The sequence below is a fragment of the Neomonachus schauinslandi genome, chromosome X, assembly GCF_002201575.2.
Source record: "Neomonachus schauinslandi chromosome X, ASM220157v2, whole genome shotgun sequence".
NCBI lineage: Eukaryota > Metazoa > Chordata > Mammalia > Carnivora > Phocidae > Neomonachus > Neomonachus schauinslandi.
The window spans coordinates 18282366-18294674 of NC_058419.1; the positions used below are offsets into that span (position 1 = coordinate 18282366).

General features: G+C 43.3%; 1 protein-coding gene across 2 annotated transcripts in view; it reads left to right on the plus strand.

Moving 5' to 3' along the window:
• The window catches only part of HS6ST2 (heparan sulfate 6-O-sulfotransferase 2), a 283702-nt gene that overhangs the window by 234918 nt on the left and 36475 nt on the right, over nt 1–12309 (plus strand). Inside the window, exon 4 of one of the 2 annotated variants that reach the window (XM_044911807.1) lies at nt 4749–4835. The exons of the other annotated variant lie outside the window; for it this stretch is intronic. Coding sequence (XP_044767742.1) covers nt 4749–4835 — 87 coding nt within the window. The remainder of the gene's footprint in view (nt 1–4748; nt 4836–12309) is intronic. 2 annotated transcript variants of the gene reach the window in all.

The window sequence follows — 12309 nt, forward strand, 5'->3', positions numbered from 1 at the left end:
GCTCTGCAATTACAAAGTAATTGTAAGCGTATGTGTGAATGGTTTACCCGATCAGTTTAATTCCCTCTGCTCTGTGGATGAGGTTGCTCTGGAGAGATCACAGTTAACACTGCACTTCCTAGCAATACAGATGAGCTGTTCTCGTCCCTGAAAACCTGTCATTATCCGCAGTTAAGCAAAGAAAAGCTAGGGAAGGAAGCTAACTGAAAGCACAGGTTAGCGAACTGAACTTTCTTTGCTTGATGATTCACAGAAATATAGATAATAGGAATGGGACCCTTCAGGGGGTCTGGACAGTAATTGAGACACTTTGGGTGGAAGAAAATGAAAAAAGTTTGGAGCAAAGAAAGAAAAGCACTCAGGACATAACCTAGCAAGATAGAAAAATGAAATATAAAAGCCTCATCAGCTCTAATTAAAGGAAATCAATATTTGAAGAGATGTCTTGCTCAGTAACAGAACAAGAGCAAAAATACTTCAGAAATGTGAGCCTCTTAGAAAATAGGAAAGCCGGTTTGCATAGGGAAGCAATCATGATGGGGAAGCGATCATGATTTCAAAGCCCTTCAAAAGACAACCACTTGGTGGATATGTTATACAGGGAGCTCAAGCACCTGTTGGGGAAGCAGATCAGACAAGCTTCTATCCCTGGTTAGAATCCATATATTTTAAGTGCATTTCCTCATCATGTGAGCTTCAAGGAGCCTGGAGTCATCCCTAGGGAGCAGTTAGCTACCATTTCCCCGGATAGATTTGAAGTAACCCCTTAAAGATAGCTTGGGTTTCATCTCAGTTACCACTTCCAAGAACACGCACTGGAAAAGATGGAAGAGCTGTACAAATGCAGTAGACACTAGCCAACTACTCAGGCAAGCTTGCTGGAGAACCCTTTCCAAGCTCACCTGTCCTTGTGATCCACGTGATGATCAACCATCAAGCCAATTCTAACCAGACCAGAATCCAACTAGAATACAGTCCGCCCAGGCCATCGTTCTCTAGGAATGGAAAATGTGTGACGTGTGTGTCAGCACCTCTTCTCTCCCACCAGCGCCAGCCATTGATAATCGATTGCGGCACTCCTTTCTACTGAGCCCAGAGGCAGCGCTTTCCATTTGTTTGTTTAACAAATACTTTCTGAGTGCCCTCTGAAGAGCTACATAGATAAACAATGAAATATAAACAACACTACAAGCACCATATGCTCAGCGCCAAATAAAAGATCCGTAGGCAGTCAGTATGACAGCCCGACGCTCCTGAAATTCAATTTCCTAAGACCCTGACAATTAATTTTTTTAATTTCACTGCTGTTGTAGTTAGAGCGGCGTGACTCATTTTCATGGGTCTGAGATGAATTAATTCTAAAAAGAGCCCACGAAGTACTATAGGAAATGCAGAAGTTTCTGTATGCTGCCCATCAAGAAAGTGAGTTGAGTGTGTTTGAAACTGCTAGGTTCTCCTCCCTCAAGGACCTCTCTGATCTAAGAGAAAAATCCAGATTGGAGTGGATCTGATTGCCATCTTGGGTTTAAGTACACTGGATGCTGTTTCAGCATCAAATTATTCAATCAGAAACACTTTGAAAATGCTGGAGAGTTGGGTTAGTCAGAGTTTTCCCACCTGAATACAATGTGCGCAATATTGCAGATTTTTCCCCAAGTTTCTGGTGTTGGAGACATTATTTGTGGAGGCTGTGGGAAATGGCTTCCTTGATGGATGGAGACGGACAGCCGGCCAGGCGGACAGGTGTGCTGGCACTCATTAACTTTCCCTATCAGGAGCTCACCTGGAAGAGTTTTCATAGGCCTTTGATGAGGCTGGGTGGGAGGAGGGAGGAAAGAATCTTCTCGGTGGAGGATAACTCCTCGGGAGGAGTGGAGGAAGCCCGGATTCGTACTCTCAGGGATTTCAGGCCACAGCCCTTAAGATCGCAACCCGAAGAGATGATTCAGAGTAAAGAGATCTGACAAGCGGTCTAGAGACAAAATAATGACAACAGGAGTAGGTCTGTTTCGGATGTGTGGGTTGGAAACCAGCTCGGAGTCAACGCAGCTCCCCTCCCATCTCATATGCCCCACATTATCATCTGTATACCCCAAGCAGATAGGGCTTATTCCTGTACACCCCTGAGATCGCTGGATGTTCCAGTGGCTGCAGGATTTTCTCTTTCTGGCTCATAGGACACTTCTGGAAAACTCAGGGTCCTGCAGTCTCGAGGTTTCAGAATTAGAGCATCTTGTTCAGACTTAGCTACTGAGCCTGGGACTTTGGGGCGGACTGGTGACTCTTTTCTCTCAGTGTCCACCAAGCCTTTTGATACAAGAGTCCTCGGTGGATCTACAAGATGAAACTCCTGGGATCCAAGCCTGCCACAAAACTGTGCTTGGTCCCTTGCACCATTCTCGGATACACTTTATCACTGCCAATGGATCAGCCATTTGTCCAGAAGAAACATTCTGAGTTCTTTCTGATTACATTCTGATTACTTTCAACCCCGGTCATGGTGCCATACTTTCCGTATGTGATTTTTCTCTGAGAGAGTTTTTGTTTTTATTCCCTGCACATCTCCATGTCCAGGATTTGGCAGGCGGTCAGAGGGGTCCTTATTCCTATCTTTTAAAGGACTACTGCTCGCAGACCACCCCCCACCTAGAGGAGCAGTTAACAATAAGAAAGCTGTCGGCTCCCGGCTTTCCCTGAAGTCCTGCCGCCCCTGCATGGAGTTTAGACGGGGTCACTTGTCATGCAGGTGGTAAAGGACTCCTGTGCCCAAGGCACAGGCATGGGAATTGAGCAGTGAGAATGGGTGTTCTTGCATTGAAGAGGACGCGGATGCCTGAACTTCGTGACTCAGGGAGCTTTAAATGACCACCCAGTCCGAGCCGAGCCGGTAACTTGCAAGATCAAAAGAGCCCTTGTTTCAGAATGCTTCCCCTGAAGTTCCCCACTCCCTCCTGTCTGAGTGAGGGGCGAGGCGGAGGAAGGCGCGGCGGCCAGGGACCAGGAGGTGGAAGTGAGGAAATTGAGCCCGGCTTGAATTCTGCTACCCATAGCATATTGCGTCCGTCCTTTGCATCGGACTGCCCCAACCTGCTGGAGGAGGCCGTTTTGAATTCTTCTGAGTTACAGTCTCTTGCCCCATTGGTTATTATCTCTTAGTTTCTGAGCTTGGCTCTGGATGGGGAAGGCAGCTGGTATGGTCCCAGGTGTGGCTAAGGAGTTCTTTTGCTGGAAAGTCATAATAGATAGATAGGCCGGGGCGTAATGGAGTCCACAGACCCCACTCAGAATGTAGCCACAGTCTGGTGAATCCACGAGCAGCACAATGAAATGGTCCCTGCAACTCTGCGGGAATCACAGCACTCTGTCTTGGCAAGCTTCTGATATCTCCCCCAGAATGGAATGTGTGCTCACTCTTTCTAGAAGGTCTGCCCCCTCCAGCAGAAGGATGGGAGCTTACCTTGGTGTCTCCCACTCCAAAGAACTGTTGGGGCTTTTGCTGTCTGTCTGGTTAGCCCTCGTCTGTGCCCACACCCTTCTGTGTTACCTTGCCGATCCCCTATGATTCTTTCTTGTTCCAGTCACATCCGTGTCGCCATTTAAAGCTGATGAGCGCAGGGCAGACCATCTTTTGTGACCCCCATGCCACCCCACACATAAATACAGTGACTTGCAGGTACTTATTTCTGAGGGACTAAAAAGATTCGTAAGTATCTGGAAAGCTCTTTGACATTCTCTGAGACAATATTCTGTGCCTTTGGAAGGCTCTATTATCGTCACTGAAAGCCAACATATGCATTTTTCTTTTTACCTTCACTTTTCAAAAAAGGTTATGCTGACGTAGATCTGACTAACAACAAAAAAAATCTTCCTGATGAAATCGGGATAAATAATTCCACACATCATCAAGTGGAAAGAAAAGCTTTGAATTGGTTTCCATGGAAATCTGAAGATGAAGTAAAGTAATAATTTCAAGGCAGAGCAGCTGAGTTGAAGATAATGGTAAAAATAGTTTGATAAAGAAAATAGAATAAAGTAATCAAGAGGACTCCAATCAATTATTCCTTTTTGTTTACCTTCAAGTGATTAATTTGTCTGCGTTTATTAACCTGATGAGATTAAGCAGACCTTCCTAGTGATTTATTTCGTAATTGTTTCCAAGGTTTGACATAAGCTGTGGAGTTATTGAAGGTGGAGATTTAAATTCAATTACTCATGAAGCAGGTGGTGCTTTTCCTGAAAGAATATCTGAATTCACGGCCTTCCCATGTTAACATTATGAGCAAAAATTATTAATTCATCGATAGTATCTCCCAAAGACTTTTAGAAGTCATTTGGCATCCACATACTTCACTAAAAGTCAGCAGCTTCAGAACTGAACTTGTAATACAGACACTCCAGAGACTGAAAAGAAAGGATTTTATGTTAAAGACTAGTTATTTTTACACTTTTTTTTTCTACTGGAGCCTCCCTTGGGGCCTGGGTTATGGTGTTATCATTAATGGAATCCACCAGCTCAAGCTTTGAATGCCAAAAGGATAGCTTTCTTTGAACTTGACCAGTGGTTCCCACTCTCTTTACCTTTGAAGGGCTCACCACTGGATAAGATCATTGCTCTATTTTGACAGGAGAAAGAAAGAGAGAGAGAGAGAGAGACCGAGCTTGAAAGTATTTAAATGAAATGACTAATTGCTTTTTGTCTCTGTGGTCATTGTTGTATATATTTTTTTCTATTCTTTCTGTGGGTATAGTAAGGATAGACGGGGTTCTCCAAACACTAATCCAGGAGCCAACTCTCCATCATCCACAAAGGCCCGGAATGCATCTAAGAGTGGGAAGTAAGTGAAAAGTGTCCCTGTGCATTTAACATAGTTATCACAAAGCCTTGTGCTGTCCTCATTTTGTCATTCATTCATACTCATTCAACAAAGATTTGTGGAATGCCTTCCATGTGCCTCGCACTGGGCTAGTCACTGAGAAATGTAAATGAGTGAAGCATGTGTCAAGAATATTGGGTATGTGAAGGACGAAAAATGCGGGAGGAGAGGGACGGGAAAGTCAGGCTAAGTGTGAAGGTCAAGGAGTTAAAGCAATGCAAGATTTGGACTGTGTGTTTCAAAAATTAAAGAAAGAAGCAGCAGCACTGATTCATCATTATATGAGTTGCAAAATCCATGAAAATCTGTCTTTGACCCATATGTTAAGGTTTAGGATTGAGTTGGAAAAACCTGGAAAGCCATTCCATGAATGTTCTGGTTTAAGTACATTTCCACTGTAACCATATCACTGATTTATGTGGTATGTATATTCTTTTCCTAGTAACCAGCATGTACCATATCCTACATGCAACTGTCTTTGTGGTATTGCCAAAATTTGTACTGGCTGAGTATTTGTGATGTTAGATTGACCTCTTTGGGTTAATTCCAGAAAACAGTATTGGCTGATCCAGCCAATTGGATTCAGCAGAGCATGGCTGAAATAATGTGGTCCCATGCAGAGGACATACCTCCGATTAGGTGCTTCCCCTCCAAAGTGGTTGCAGCCCTTTGGAGAATGACTTGGGTTCTCTGTAGGCTATGTCTCTCAGGGGCGTAGGGCGTTGTGACAGGTAAACATACAGCCCAGAAGGAGTACCCAGCCTGCATCTAGGAGAAGATGAAAGATGCCTTCATCATGCTAAAAGCTCTAATCTAGCAATACGATATGTCACTACAAGAACATGGCTTTGCAATGAAAATTGAATTTGTAATGGTCATATATTTTATGTATTCAGTGTTGGACCATAAATGCTGCACTTTGAATATGATCTTATATTCAGTTCCCAAAGTGAAAGATCTACTGGCTGCCTTTTTTTTTTTTTTCCTTTTCTTCTCCTCCTGAATACCATTTCAGATTTGCATATAAAGTTGAATGTGGGCTATCTTGGAGAATATAAAAAGCAGTGGCGAAGACATAAGACCAAATCTCCAAGTACTTATAACTCATTTCAGTTATTTATCACCACACACCACAATCAAAATGCTGTATAAATTATGAAGGAAGGTAATTGATGCCCACAGTCCCAAGCAGATGAACGTTTCCAGATTAGTCCCGATTCATCGTCAGCGTGCACTCTCAGTGAGCAGATAGGACATTGGAGAATCGCTTTTAGCACCATGCTTGCAGAAATGGCAGGCCAAGTCTGGGGCCCTTGTATGCACCTGTCTCCTTGACAACCGCCAGGCACAGTCTCTGTTTCTTAGACCCTGATGTATTGCGATGGATGCTTGTGATTGCTCTTACACTTTGAAAGGGGCACTGTTTGGTTTCTTTTGGCTTTGCGGGAACCTCGTCTCTTACCTTTTGAGTGAAGAATCTCAGCGTGAGCTGCAAAGGGAGCGTTGGTCGAATTTGAGTTCAGATGACACAGAGAATACATACCTGATACCATACCCAGGTTGTGAACAGCAGGAGGCCCGCATAAATACATTCTTTATTTTTATTTTTTTTATTCTTATGTTAATCCCCATACATTACATCATTAGTTTTAGATGAAGTGTTCCATGATTCATTGTTTGTGCATAACACCCAGTGCTCCATGCAGAATGCGCCCTCCTCAGTACCCACCACCAGGCTGACCCATCCTCCCACCCCCCTCCCCTCTAGAACCCTGTTTGTTTTTCAGAGTCCATCGTCTCTCATGGTTCGTCTACCCCTCCGATTTCCCCCGCTTCATTCTTCCCCTCCCGCTACCTTCTTCTTCTTCTTCTTTTTTTTCTTAACATATATTGCATTATTTGTTTCAGAGGTACAGATCTGAGATTCAACAGTCTTGCACAATTCACAGCGCTTACCAGAGCACATACCCTCCCCAGTGTCTATCCGCATAAATACATTCTTAAGTAGATAAATGTGATCTTCTAGCACACTTGCTGTATTTGGACACATCCCAAGCTTCTGCCGCCATGAGGGCCTCCCTCTTTGCACTTTCTGAGCTAGGTGCCTTTTATTGGCCATGTACCTGACTCACGGATTGAGGTAGTTCCTTGTAATTCTTCGTTATTTTTGTTGATTATTAATGAGAACTTAAAAATTCTCCAATATCCTCTTCGTGGATATGTGTGTCAGGTCCCTTGATCCGACTTAGGTGCCATCAGCTTTCAGGAGGTTTTAAAAATGATTTCTCTGCACATTTTCTCCCATCTCAGGCTGTCTGTGTTAACAGGAGCAGTAGAGAACAGTCTCAATACGGTGAGACTGTTTGGGGGCCTTTTCCACACTTTCTACACCCGTGTATCGCTATTAGGCCATTCGTTGTAATTCGGAGACCGTAGTTATTCTCTATGTACCTCCTTGGTTTGGGAGTATGGGGCGGGGGGCGGTGTGGGGAGGTAGATTTCTGCACCTTGGAGCTTTTCCCATGATGCACTGTCACAATGAGCTTTTCCCATGATGCACCATCACAACAGGCAGCATCCGGCCTGCTCTTCTGCTGGGTTTCTCATGTTACTTGACTTAATGACAGTGTGATGTGGAACAATTTTTATTTTGAGGCCAGAAACAGGCTGGGAGATAGAAGGCATGGCCTTTTCTTCTCTGAAAAGAAATTAGGTCTCCTGTTTTTTTGAAGAAACAAAAAATACGGAATTCAAGCTGCCTCTGACACATATCTTGGTTATGAGAAATCATAATTAATATGTGTTGAGTGAGTGCTCTGAGCCAACCTCTGTACCAAGCACTTGACAGTTTTGTCTCATTAATCTTTAACCACCAGAAGCGTATGAAATAGGCACTATTATTATTTCTGTTTTATACATGAGGAAATTGGAGAGGATAGTATGTGCCTCCATGGGGGTCTCCAGATGGACAATTTCGGTAAATTAATTTTTAAAATTTAATTACTTTAAGACAACTGAAATACATTGAACGTTTATTTTGTGCCATTGTGCCAAACCCTGGGGTCTCATAGACAAATACAAGATACAATATGTGCCTTCAAGGAGCTCACAGTCTCCTTGTGGAGAAGAGAGGAGACAGGATGACAAGCGGTCACAGGCTACTACTGTTGGAGCCCAAATAGTCACCCCTAACCAGTGCCAGGGTTGCGGTGGGGAAGACGTCATGTGGGGATATCAATGAAGGCTTCTGAGAAGTGACCCCTTTCATTTGCCCACTTACCCCTCAGGTAGCCAGGCTAGGTCAGAAGAGGAAAATGCAAAGTAGTCACAAAGGTAGACAGAATCCCCTAAAGTTGATAAGAACAAGTTGAAGCTATGAATTAGGTCAAAACTAAAACCACATGGCCAATTCTGTCCTTTTGGGGGGACTTCAATGCATTGGGGGCCAACTGAGATGGAGGGAAGCATGCGGAGTAGCTGAAGAAACCTATAGCTTGAAAGTTGTGTCGCTTCTGCTCACTCTGTTTCATTGCCTGGATCTGAAGCTGGGTAGCCAGCCCTGTGTTTCAGGCAGGAACAGATGGAATGGGATATATCTGAGCAGCAGAGCCAGACTACCCTGGCAATGACTTTCAGGGAAATACATGCACTTTCTTCTATGCCAACAGTGAGCCAAATTGACAAGGCAGAAAGAAAAACTCAGCGTAGAGCCATAACTCTGGTATCAGGAAACATAGGTTTTGCAGAGGTTGACCCGTGACTAGCCAGGCCGGGCCACTCCATTTAACCACAGATTTGGTTCCCTTTGGCAACATGAATCTGTTATTCTGTTGAACACATCACGCCAGAATCAACCCATTTGCTGACCCCATTGGGTTGTTCCTAGCCGGCACTTAAACTGTCAAGGTTGAGCATAGATGGCAGTGGCAAGGAGACGTTACAAATTTTCATATTGTATCAAAACAGACTTTACAGGAGACCAACTCTTTTGCTGAACAGATAAGGACACTATGACTCAAGAAGGGTCAGCCACTTTCCCAAAGACATGCATCTAGTTAGTAGCAGACTTCAGCCTGGAATCCCAGTCTTCTAACATTTGTCCCCTCCTCTTTTTACTACAATGTATGTTACAGTTCTTCTCCCAGATAGCAAGGTACTTCAGCTAATCACACCAAACGAGCCTCGGAGCCTGGTCTCAGGATGTCCAGCTGAGTGCTCTGCCCTCCATTTACCATGATACCCGTGTGGGTGGGTTCTGTCAGCCTGGTGAAAATGGAGACTTTGGGGAGAAATTCAAATCATTCCACTTTTTAAAAAATGTAGTGATGATGAAGGGAAATAGTGTGCACTTTTCAAACACTTTCCTTTTGCCCTAAACTAACATCATTCTGGTTGTGTTTGGGCAGTCACCCATTCTCAACATTATTTTTGAGCGATCTCGAGCCTTTAACACCCCTTCCTCAAGGAAGCAATAAAGAGAACTCATAGATCTCCCTCAAATCAGCCAACCAAGGTTGAGGGTGTGTGTGTGTGTGTGTGTGTGTGTGTGTGTGTAATATTCAGAGGCATCAATTTAAAAATTAGATCGTAGGCAGTTGCAGACGACGATGGAAATTAATCACCCCCTCAGCCTGAAATGCTTTCCACATAGGCTCAGACTATGGAAGGACAAGAATCAAGTTCCATTTTCAAATACTAGTGAAGGCCGTGAATATTATAGGACCAGGGCTGAGAACCCCAAGCACAGTGCCTGGTAAATGATGCCGTAAATGTTAAATTAAGTACCATAAATGTTGGCTTAAATGAATTAAGCCAGGGATGCTAAAATGGAGAAAAAGGAGGACAGAAGGGGAATATGAGGACCAAGTCGACCTTGTTCACTTCACAAATCTGCCCGGAGCCGACCCTAGTAGCAGATGCCCCAGGAAGACGGACTCCAACCTGTCTTGGCCAAAATTGTCTCATGATGAGCAGACCTGTTTATCTATTCAGCAGTCTCTAGATGAGAGCAGTTAGGAGCACATAGCTTCATAAATAAACACACCAACACTCTCTTGGTTTTGGTTGGCAGGAGCCAAATGAAAACCTTTCCTGCTTTAAAAAGAAGTGAAGTCTTGCTTGTTCTATATGGACTCGGCATATGGTGCAGATTCAGCTGTTTACACATGCGTTCCTGGGGTCGAAGCCTGCATGCCATGATCTCATGATTATGTCCTTTCCTCTAGTTGAGAGCCATGCATCTCTTTTAACACAGTAGTCTGTGGCCATTGCTAACACCCCCAGTTTTGTCTCTGATATGAAAGGGTGTGTGTGTGTGCACACGTGCGTGCATACATTCACTTCAGAATGTTTGTGTGTGATATGGATGTAACCATCAGGTGGCCAAGTATTCAACTTGTCAAATATTCCCTGTAGTTTTACGTGCTGATGATGTCAATAGTGCCTTAGTTTAGCTATGAGGCCAAGTCTAATACCACAAAGGCTTGTGACAAACCAAAGTGTTGAACTGACTTCTATCTCTCTCCATCTCTGTCTCTATCTGCAATTGCTCCTTTCTAGAAAAAGACAAATGACAAAAACATAAACTAATGTCAGAAGGTATTCCTAAAAATGGCTTTGAGTGTGCCCAAGAGTCATTTGTAGCCTAATTGCCTTTTCCCCGTCCGGAATAGTGTGAGACTTTTGGTCATAACAAAAGAAGTCAGATCTGTTCCAGAGAGTGCATTCATTAATAAGGCAGGAAAGTAGCCTAAGCCACTTGAAAAAGACTTCCAGTAACAAGGGGTAAATAGCACACAGGCTGGACATACTTGGAGGTTTAACCCAGAGGTAATGGCTGCACTACAGGGCTGTCCAAAGATCGCTTGAAATAAATTAACCATGTAGCCTTGTGCGTATTGTAAAAGACATCAGCTTTGGAATCAGAGAGACCTGGATTTGAATCCTGGCTCCACCACTGATTAATTTTGTACCAACCTCATTGGGCCATTGTGATGATGAAATGCCATAATCTAAGTGAGGGTCTCCCAGTACCTGGCACAGGACAAGTGCTTAATAATGTCACCTAGTGATTATGCTTGCTTCAGCTGCCAATCTATTGCAGCTGGGAACACTGTGACCTGGCCAGTATGATTCTGACCAAATGAGAGCTCTGGGTGGTGCAGCTTGCCTGGTTATCTGCTTTGCCAGCTCTGGAAATGGGAAAGCAGAAGCCCCAGCACCACCGGCATCACCTAAATAATTCCTGCAGATTAGGTTAGACAAGAAATTAGTAGTAGATCCAGGAAGAAAAGTTCAGCCATGGAAACATTTTCTAGCAGGTCCGCATGCATCTCTGTGATGGTTAAGATGAAGAGTATACTTGTTAACATAATAGATGCCCCCCAAATACCTGACTGTCCCTGCTGGTCATGGTTCTACAGCTTCATCAGAAAGAGGGATTCTGCTAATGGAGCTTTGGAAAGTAGGAGCCATCTTTCTACCTTCTTGCCTGCCATACAAGATCATGGAGCCAACATGTTGCTCCCTAGAACACAGGTCCTTGATAACTTTTTACCCCTCTGAAATATACAAGATTGAGAACTCTCCCTTGCATTGTTCTGGCACAGCTGAGTTATGTCCAGTTCCCAGGTACTGGCTAGAATTCCACTCTTGCTCTCCCACTCAAGAAAGCCCAGGCAAGCAAGGAAGAGTGATGTTAAACAGGACTCCCCTATTTTCCTCCAAGTAATAAATCTCTGTCTCTGTCTCTCTTTCTTCTGCTCTCCTTCCCTTCCTCCTCCCATCTGTCTGTCCGTTCATCCATCTGTCAATGCTACATCTGACCTTTCACCCCAGTATTGTTAGTTCTCATACCAGTTCTTTCTGAGCTGAGGGAATTACAGAGGCTAAATAAATGGCATCTTCTAATGCCTCCAGGCCAAATCTGTGTTTTTCAGAAAACTAACCTATTAAACGTGGCCCACTTTGGTTTCCAGTACTAAGAAAGTATGAGAACATGGGGCAAAACCGATGTGCTATCTAAATTATTATTATGAACCCATCAGTGGCTAAAAATCTGGAGTGTAGAGTAGAACTTTTTAATTTGATTAAATTCAGTTTATCATTTTTTCTTTTCTGGATTATGTTTTTGATATCATATCTAAAAAATCTTTGCCTAACCCAAAGTTGCAAAGGTTTTTACCTGTGTTTTCTTCTAGATGTTTTATATAGTTTTAAGTGTTACATTTAGGGCAATTATTCAATTTGAGTTAAATTTTGTATATGGTGCAAGGTTGAGATCGAATTTTGTTTTGTTTTACATATGGATATCCAGTCATTCCAGTACTATTTCACTAGAAGAGTATCTTTTCCATTGGCCTACTTTGGTATATTTGTTGAAAATCAGTTATATATATATATATATATATATATATATATATATATATATATATAT